Here is a 10,201-nt window from a genome sequence, read left to right on the forward strand (position 1 = left end):
TTATATCTAATTTAGTGTCAACAAATCAAATTATCATAAAACAAATAATGAATCAAGAAACTTTTAGATAACATTCCTATTATATTTGCTAAAAACTTTCCGTTCATGAAAACAAACTAATAATATTATATGAGGTTAGATAGGAAGTATTTCGGTTTCTAGAATAACTAATCGATCCTGCCTTAAAATCTTGATCTACGGTGAAGATGGATCGGTGAAAAATAGTACAACGAGCGTGGTCTTCAAATAAATCTCTTGAATAATAAAAAAAATAATTCAAAATTATGACTCTAATCATCCGCCGCTTATATGTTCGGCCTATTTTAAAAAAAAATAAATCGGGACAAAAAAACCGTCGGTTCAAAAAATTTATTATAGTCTATTTATATTAAACATTTTATATATATTGTACTATATCATTTAGCATGAATTTTATTAAATTCATAAACTTTATTTGGATTTTTTATTATATAAATAAAAGAGTGATAATTTAAATACTATATTTTAGTGGAAAACTTAATAATTACTATTAAAGTTGTACATCCAGATATATATTCTGTGTCTATTAACATTTTATATATATATATATATTTAATTTCGTACTATATCATCGATACAAGTAAATTTTATTGAATTTAAATGTTCAATATCGAATGTTTGATGAGCGATTTTGAAAATGAAAATCAAGTTATTCTTTATTTAATATTTTTATTTTACACTCATAATTTTTAATATATTATACTATATATTACTCAATCATTTTGTATAAAATATATATTTTTTAAATATTAATTGCAATCCGTATTTCCCAGCTTCCAAATTTTAGTTTTGTTCGAAGAAGAAAGCACAAAAACATAGAACAATGAAAATATGTATTTTTTATTGGAAAAATCCACTTTATGCTCATTTTAGATTTTATTGACAAATAAAATATCTCTTTTATTTGAAAGTGGAGGATTATATCTCTCTTAGTTCATTCCATTAAACATTCATATCTTTCTGTCGTTAAAAATCGCTTGGTGGCATAAATTTCCGTTAAACATAATTACATAGAATTTTAACCAAGCTTATGCAGAAACGTGATATATGACATGTATAAAAAATTTCCACATGGCTTGCTCTATGCCACGTCATGCCACATCATAAGACATGAAAAAAATCGATTCAATCTGGTTCAAAATCGAACCAGACAGTTCGGTCCGGTTCAGATTTTTTTTAAATTATAAATATTTATTAAATTCCTCTTTTATAAAAGAAATTGAAAAAACTAATAGATTTTTTTAAAATAATTTTTTTTAAAAGATATATGAATCGGATTGAACCGGTTCAGTTTGAACCTGACTGAACTGACTGTCGATATTGAATCGATCTTTTTTATGCCTAATGATGTGGTATGATCTGGGATTGAGCAAGCCATGTGGAATTTTTTACATGTCATTTGCCACGTGCCAGCATAAAATTGGCTAAAAATTTCATGTAATTAGGTTATTTTGCCACGTAATTAGATTTAACGAAAATTATTGCCATCTAATTATTTTCAATGGCAGAAAGATATAAATCTTTAACGAAATTAATTAAGAGGGATATAATCTTCGACTTTCAATCTTGTCATTGCATAAAGTAGGATTTTACCATTTTCTATTACACTTCGTTATACACATGTATATGCCGAAAAATCTTGCACAATCGCTCAATAGACTCCAACGGCAAATTACACTTCATCAAAAGTGAACGAAACTGATAGTGAACTAAACTAAACTATGCTTCCTCTTCAATTAGAGTGAAATATTCTAGGTGGAGACAAGCTTTCAAACATCTATTTTTCTTTTAGAAGCCAACTTTAGGAAGGTGATGGTGATATGTACGCACTTGAAATGTCTAAAAAAGTTCAAAAGTTAAATACATGATCCTTCTTGGATATCTCATAACGAGAATCGCCTTTCACCAGTATTTGCAGCAACAAGCTGTAATGTTTACATTGTCTGGTTATAAGACTCTCCAATATGCTTGAAAGTGACCGAGTTAAAGTATTTAGAGAGTTAGGATATATTCTAAAAGAGTTTAGAGTAAGGTTCAAACATAATAACATGACAAATTTTGCTATTAGAAATGTAGTTTTGTTAAATATGTTTGTCTCATCAAACCTTTGCTATTAGAAGCATAAAATAACTCTTTTATTGTCTCTGATTTTGATGGCCGGGTTTCTTGTATGCTAAATAATGGTTCATGTTGACATGGTCCAATAAGAATTACGGCCTGCGAGCTGAGCTTAATAAATTCCCTCACGAGGACGGCCTCCTCCATGCATTTATAAATGGAATAACTATGTTGACCCTGTCCAATTTAACATAAGGTCGAATTTCACCCTCTAATTAATTATCATATTTTTCATTCAAATGAAATATAAAACGTGATGGTTAATTAGGGACGGAGTTAGTTCTAAGGTAGACTTTATTTGGCCTAATTGACTTGTGAGTCCTATGAAATTATACATATGATACATTTTTCTATTTTCATATCCCATGCAGTATATATTCAGTAATAACCACTAATATAAATTAAATAAATCTAATTGAATTAGAAGGGAAATCAAATAATCTAATAATTTTTTAAATTTTATTTTAATATTCATGCCCACGCCACGTTGGTACCAAAATCGCTACATAAGATGATGTATGGACTATTCTAACTACTTTTATATAAAATGGACTGTTCCGCCATTTATTTATTTATTCATGAGTTTGAAATCATGGCTTTGTTTGTTTATTTATTTATTAAAAAAAAAATGGGCGATTGGACTGACTAGTCACTCCCCAAGACAAGACAAAGAGGAGACTCTGATCAAAGATACCCAAAGAGAGAGTGAGAGAGAGAGAGAAAAAGAAGAAGCTAAAGTAAAGTAAAAGCAGCCTCTTTTACTTTTCATTATCATTCACAGGAAGAAGAAGAAGAGGGCCATCGGAATCTATTCTACTTCTCTTCTTTTCCATGTCCAGAAACTATATTAGCTCCACCGGAATCCACCTCTTTGGCGGCGGCGGCGGAGGATTCTGGTCGGAGCTGATTTCTTCTCCATCGGCCTTCACAGCTGTAGCCGGAATCGTCTTGTTCGCCACCGTGTTCTACACTACTAGTAGGTAAAACAAATTAATAAATGAAATTCAAAAAGCAATCTGATTGAAGCTCCTTCTGCTTAGTACTAATGTGAAAGAAATTGAATCGCTAGTAGAGAGAGATTGTTATTTATTCAAGATATAAAAGTAATTGTAGATGAAAGCTGTAAAAATTAAACGGAGTCATACTTGTCCGTCGTCGTCGTCATCTTCTTCGTCACCGAAGTCGTCGTCGTCTTCGTCCTCCTCCTCGTCGTCCTGGATTCGATTGCGTTCAGTTCTATTTGTTGTCAATTCTATCTCACCGCAAGCTCCTTGTTCCACTTCCGATCGGTGAGTCACTCTCTCTTTCTCTAGCTCTGTTCAGATCCGATCTTAGTTTTTCTTCTCTCTGTCTTATTGGTTCAGCTAGTATTGGTTCACCTACATTTCACATCTCATGGGCGGCTATTTAGGTTGATTTGAATTCAGTTTTCATTTTCGTAAAATCTGCGAAAACAAAAAAGAATAAAATTTGGATGTCTTTCAACTGTTTTTGTTTGTTTGTTGTGCATTGACTTGGCAATATTATTGGATCTAGAAGCATAGTAATGAGTTTTGAAACTTAGAGGAACTGTCTTTGTCAAACTTAGTCTGGTTGTCCCTCAGTAACTTTTGCAAGTAGTTTACGTAATCTAAGAAGCGAGTTGGTTCTTTTCTCTTCACTGTCTAAACCTTGGTCACTCCCCACCCCAATATTGTAACTGGGAAGACATGTGAGTTGCACTCAAGGACGATTAGTTTGTTACTTCCAGAATTATTGGCTTATCATGGTTCCCTTTTATTTTAACTTGAAGCTTCTGAAATGGGTCCCGTTGGAAAATTTACTTGTTCGTGTTTGTGGTGAATGGAGATTTACATGCATGTATTTACTATTTTACAAGATATGCTATGTTTGATCCTCGCTAATCTTCGGTTGTCAATTTTGGCATTTTCAGCGGTCGTCTGAAATCACCATGGTCTCGCATAAAAAGAAGAAGCCCACTTAGACCTCAGCAATGGAAAAGCTTGTTCACACAAGAAGGGAAACTCAAAGACAGCGGGGTTATGTTTTTGAAGAAAGTTCGCAGCAGAGTGAGATCTCATTTCCTCACTGTGTTTTGTGTTGATTTTTTACTATGATTTAGTATTCATATTTTGTATGTATTTGACAGGGTGTTGATCCAAGTATTAGGGCTGAGGTGTGGCCATTCCTGCTTGGAGTGTAAGCAATATTTACCCTATTTTGGTGTTGTCATTGCTTAATATTTTTCGATATCTGTAATACTGTTGGTCTTTTGAACTTAATTATACCCAATTTCCCTTTGTTCAACAGATATGAGTTGAATAGTACCAAGACAGAAAGAGAGATTGTGAAAACTCATAGAAGGTTAGATGGCTTGGCCCTTAGAGTCTTAATAAGTTATCACTTGCAGAATTGAATTCTTTACCCTTTTTAACTTTTTGCCAACTCATCCATGCAGGAAGGAATATGAGAATCTACGTAGAAAGTGCCGACGTTTCCTAAAACGAAGCAATGGCTGTTTTAAGTTGCTTGAAAATGAAATTGGAGAATCCGGATGCAGTGAGGATACCAGCAGCGTTATTCAGGATATTGATAGTTCTAGTTCTGATGATGTAGTTAGTGCAAGGGACTCTCTTTCTAGTGAGGATGGGAGCCCCAACCCTGAGTACTCAGACAAACTCTCCAGTAGTGGGTTACTTCAAGGAAACAGTGAATCAAAGCGAATCACAAGTGCTGATCAATCAGGTGCGAACTCTGAGTCATCCGATTCAGACTCTTGTTATGGCGAGGACGTTATCCAATTCTCCCTTTCTTCAGAGGACAATGATCCTGACCTGACGTCCAAGGAGAATGTTTCTCCCTCAACGCTACGAGCACCTGAAGATTTCACCACATGGCAAAGAATTATTCGTGTTGATGCGGTAAGAGCCAATTCTGAATGGATCCCATACTCTCCGTCTCAAGCTACTGTTTCTGAAAGTCGAGCACATCGTTCAGCCGAAGTTGTTGGGTTGAAGGATTACGATCACCTTGAACCGTGCAGAATCTTCCATGCTGCAAGACTCGTCGCTATTCTCGAAGCCTATGCAATCTATGACCCAGAAATTGGGTATTGCCAAGGAATGAGTGATCTTCTCTCCCCTATTATTTCGGTAATGACCTCAGATCATGAGGCTTTCTGGTGTTTTGTGGCTTTTATGAAGAAGGCTCGACATAATTTCAGGCTTGATGAGGTGGGGATCAGAAGACAGCTAAGTACTGTGTCCAAAATAATAAAATGCAAGGATTATCACCTTTACAGGCACTTGGAGAAGCTCGAAGCGGAGGATTGCTTCTTTGTTTATAGAATGGTGGTGGTATTGTTTAGGAGGGAACTAACATTTGAACAGACAATTTCTCTTTGGGAGGTAATGTGGGCTGATCAGGCAGCCATCAGGGCTGGAATCGGAAAATCAGCTTGGAGCAGGATAAGGCTACGAGCACCACCAACTGAGGACCTGTTACTCTTTGCAATTGCTGCTTCAGTATTGCAAAGAAGGAAATTGATTGTAGAAAAATACAACAGCATGGATGAAATCTTTCGTGAGTGCAATGACATGGCTGGACAACTTGATGTGTGGAAGCTCCTCGACGATGCTCATGACTTGGTCGTAACCTTGCATGACAAGATTGAGAGATCTTTCCACCAAACAACTTCTCAATAACTCTGTTTTTACAACTTGGCTGTGTACTGCTCAAGAAAGCAAGGCAGCCATAGTATATCAAAGACTAGGCAGCAACAGTAACGTCAGAGAGATAACGTCATTGAATTTGTATGCTTTGAATTTGCATAATTTTTTTCTTTTGGCACCTCTGACAGGATCCAGTCGGGTCTACTAAATTAGATGACAAGAAGGTAGTAGTCATTTGAAGTTACCAACTTGATGATCTATGTTAGAATTCTCTACTGATCAGTATCTATATAAGGATAATATATCAATTATTCCTCCTCCTTTCATTCCAATAGTTTTTTTGTTTGTTTGTTTGTTCTTTCTGAAGTCTGAGGCTTAATCCACAAGTAACTTTGATTACAACGAAAAATTGGTGCGTTTGAGAAATTGGTAGCAGGGAACTGTACAACTCTGAGACTCAGATTTGTCTTGCAGTTGCGTGAATGGACTTGTAATTTTGAGCTTTTTTGCCAAGTTATGAATCTGCTCAAAACCGACTGGTGGAAGGAGATGAAGTCTAAGTCAGTAGTGTATGTAGTTTAACTTCATTTACGATTTGGTCCCAAACTTCTGTTTCTTAGATGGGTGGTCCTTTTTTGCCATCTCGTCACAAATTCAAACGCCTGTTGTCGTTAAGAGGCTTACAGACGTCTACATTCCGTGACGCCCGGACCCAAATGTTGGATGGAGTTTAAGTGGCCAGATGTAAGTTTTGATAGTTTTACGTGTCAGATGTTATTTTCGTTTAAGTTGAAGGGGGGTCACGGTTTATCCTTCAAACACTCGTCTCGGTTCTCACAGCGAAAAAATGCTCCAATCTTGCTGCAACTCTGCAATCCATTTGCGTGCGTACGAAGTTTCCCAAAGGAAAGCTGAATCTAAACCTAATTCTCATAAGATCTTAATAAGCCTACAACTTGGTAAGCTTAGAACAAATTAAAAGAAGAACCGACATAACACTATATCAGCACCATGTGGACGGAGTTTTCCCTACTGTTGCTGCTAGCCTCCGTTGTGAAAAAAAAATAAGAAATGGGAAAACACTACTCTGAAAGAAAGTTGCAGAGGGAGAAGTCGAAAAGCTTTTGAGTTTTATGTCAGTTTCCGAGTATTCTGTATTTAAGTATGATGAGAAACAAGTTTTCTTAGTTGTGCACGAGAAATTAAGACGTCCATTTGTTCCAATTCTTCTCATGGTGCAACCTTTCTACTGGTGAAAAAACTACATGATTTATTGAAAATGAGATTGACTGACCAAAAAAATCGATTAGCTCTAAGATTAGTTTTGCAAATGATTCTTACAAAATTTCTAGTTGTTCCAGGTCATGCATATTGGAGGACGAACCTTGGCCAAGGGAAGTATGGACGAAGGGAGAACCCATATCCCATCACCACAAATCAAACCAGATGCTACTGCTGGTACCATTACATCTGCCTTCTTTCTGTTCAACTTCTGCCACACGAAAACTACCAAGCTTCCCACACACATATCAATCGCAAAAGAACCTCCAACTAAGAAAGGCACGGCCATAGCTATTGGAAAAGGGACCCATTTCCCTATTTTCTTTGGAGAAAGGTCGATGAACAAGTTTGCAGTCACTGAAAAGCCAAAAACCCAAAGCACAACTGCAAACAGTGGCGTGGAAGTGCAGAGAAGCTTTCAATACTGATAATTGCCATGTTTCGATAAATGACAGCATAAGGAGATTTGTATTCCCCATTCGGGTTACCCACATCAAATGCCTTGTAGAACAAGAAAAAGGTCAACGGACCCACAACACAACCTGTGGCTGTCCCAAAGAGTTGGCCCACAAGCATGGATTGAGGAGAAGTGTAAGTGAGATGTCCAGTCTTGAAATGATGCATCAGATCGGACGAGACAGAAGCCATAGACTTAATCAGACCACAGCCTAATAGACCTGCAACGACGCCGTTTTCTTTTCCGGCCATAGCAGCAAGCACAAAGAGAGCAACTTTGCCGTAATTATAAGCTATGTTCATGTCAGTTAGACCAGCTCCATAAGCATTTCAGAAGCTTAGTGAAGGAGCAAGAACGCATGCAACGACTACGTAGTACCATTTCAGTTCAGGGAACATGAATGGGAGAGCAATAATGGAGATTGAGGCAAAGAAGATGTACCCAACACACGCCACCCACACAGGAATGCTCTCTCTCTCGTGAATACTTCATCTCGACGGGGTTCGTCAACGGCCAGATTCTCATCTTCTGGAACTTCATGAGAAGTAACCATAAAAGGGTGTATGTTTAGTAGTTTCTTAGGTATTATCGACAAATGTACCAAGCTGGAATCGAGGAATAGTTTGAACTTACATGTTTTACTGTTTTTATTATTCTTCATTGTCTCACGGATGCCTTTCGAAGTAAAATACAGTATTTTGATGAAATTGTAGAGCCCATCTCCAAGGATTAGAGCGATTGAAATGAAAACCTATAGCAAATGAAATGATTGAAATTTTCAAGACGAAATTATTTTCTGCTGAGAAAAAGAATGGATTGAGGTTCTTATTCACTGACCTTGTAACCAGTCAGACTTTTCATGCTGCTTTCAGATAAAGTTTCTGGGTACCACTCACCTTTGAGTCCCTTTATTAAGGGCCACATTATTCCCAGGAAATCACAGCACCAAAAATTAGAGAAAAGCTCACGAGATGGGAACATATCATTCCTGCTCCAACGTAAGTCATGCTGAAATCAAAAAAGAATCTGCAAAATAAAGTTCAAACAAGCATGTGTTCAGTATTGTTTTATGATGGAAATATACAAGCGAAGAAGAAACAGATCAGCTTAACAGAGTACGCACGATTTTTCCAGGCATTCAACCCAAACGTAGGAAATTGAGCGAATCCACAATTATCTCCACCCGTATAGAACCACTGAAAGGAAGACCATAGAAAACTACCTGAAAAGAATTTCAGGAATGATTGAACCTGCTTCCTGCAAGGAAATATTTTGTTATTCCCAAATTTCAACGAGTAGTACCAATGAAGAAGAAGTTAGAACAAGTAAACTCATACTTGGCTAGCTTGCTTCCTTTTGGAGTATGAAACCCATTGATAAGAACAGCAGTGGCTGTACCACTTGGATAAGATAATTTGTAGTCTATTATCAGTATCTGGAGCAAACACCGAGGATCAAATTCAACATCATAGTGCAAAACCATTGCTAATAAACCTCCCATGCAATAGATAAATATGAACAATAATCCTGTTTATACCTTTCTGAGAGGAACTAATGCTAGAATACCAACAAAGCTGCTCACGAAAACAGAATGGAATCATCAAACTAAGTCCTGGTTCTTTAATGCCATTTGGATTGTTCCCCTCTGTCCCTATTCCTGTTTGCTCATAATTCCTCCTGTTTAAACCCAACAAGTGTGATCGAAAGCCCCCTGCATTTCCATAGTATTCACAAAATTAGTTATACAGATGAAATTCTGCAATCTCAATCATCCTGCATTTGATCTAAGGGAGGTAGTGAGAAACAATGACGGAATCTCTAACCTCCGAAAGCAATAGCATAACATGCAACTGCAGAGGTCTGGACCATAGTGTTCTATTGTTGAGTGAAAGGAGTTGTCTTAATCCCAGCGTTCTGAAGCAATGTGGTCCATGCTTTCAGAATCACATAGCCGAGGAGAGCAGCCGAGACATTTAGATTAGGGGCAAGACCAGTTGTGAGGTTCAGTTTCATGCATATGATGCTATAAATTACGCCGATTATTACGCTCACAACAAGTCCCCTAACAGTAATCTGCTTTTGCCATGGAATTATTCTCTTCAAATCCTCTGATTCTTCCCTTATTTGTTCTTCAAATTCCCCATTTCTCCTAGTATCATCTATTTCTTGCATATTGCGCATGTCCCCCATTATTAACTACCAAGCTTCCAAATCTGATCCAAACATCAAATCCCATTCAATACAACAAATCCTGCATGAATCTACGTTCCTTATCTTTCATAAAACAACATTAAGCTATCTAATAGTATATGATTCGTCATACCTGAACAAAATCTTCAGTCTTTGCAATGCTGCTCCTGGGAAATTGAAAAATGCAAATCTTTTTCTACTTCTCTTTTCTGGGTTGTCTTCAAATTGATCGTAAAAACTGAATGCTACAACATAATCTCAACAATCCAAATAATGGGTCGGTTAAATTAAGCTCCTCGGCATTGGGGTTGCTGCAAAAATCCAAACTTTATAGCTAAACTTCCAGAGAACTAAGGAAAGATTACCAACTAAGAAATATGTTTGGGTTGAATTAGATAGAGACAGAGAGAGACAGAGACTGCATGTGTACTATACTACAAAATTG

At 36.7% G+C, this 10,201-nt stretch overlaps 1 protein-coding gene and 1 pseudogene across 1 annotated transcript; one reads left to right on the forward strand and one right to left on the reverse strand.

Moving 5' to 3' along the window:
- Nucleotides 1–3,270: 3,270 nt before the first annotated feature.
- On the forward strand, nucleotides 3,271–5,861 carry LOC139885212 (rab GTPase-activating protein 22-like). The gene is made up of 5 exons (XM_071869150.1): nucleotides 3,271–3,446; nucleotides 4,091–4,226; nucleotides 4,307–4,356; nucleotides 4,468–4,521; nucleotides 4,616–5,861. Exons 1-5 carry the CDS (start codon nucleotides 3,271–3,273, stop codon nucleotides 5,859–5,861), a joined length of 1,662 nt encoding a protein of 553 aa, XP_071725251.1.
- Nucleotides 5,862–7,176: 1,315 nt separating this feature from the next.
- LOC139885213 (metal-nicotianamine transporter YSL2-like) lies at nucleotides 7,177–9,756 on the reverse strand (annotated as a pseudogene).
- Between the last annotated feature and the right edge of the window lie 445 nt (nucleotides 9,757–10,201).

The sequence above is a fragment of the Rutidosis leptorrhynchoides genome, unplaced genomic scaffold (assembly GCF_046630445.1).
Source record: "Rutidosis leptorrhynchoides isolate AG116_Rl617_1_P2 unplaced genomic scaffold, CSIRO_AGI_Rlap_v1 contig87, whole genome shotgun sequence".
Taxonomy (NCBI): Eukaryota; Viridiplantae; Streptophyta; class Magnoliopsida; order Asterales; family Asteraceae; genus Rutidosis; species Rutidosis leptorrhynchoides.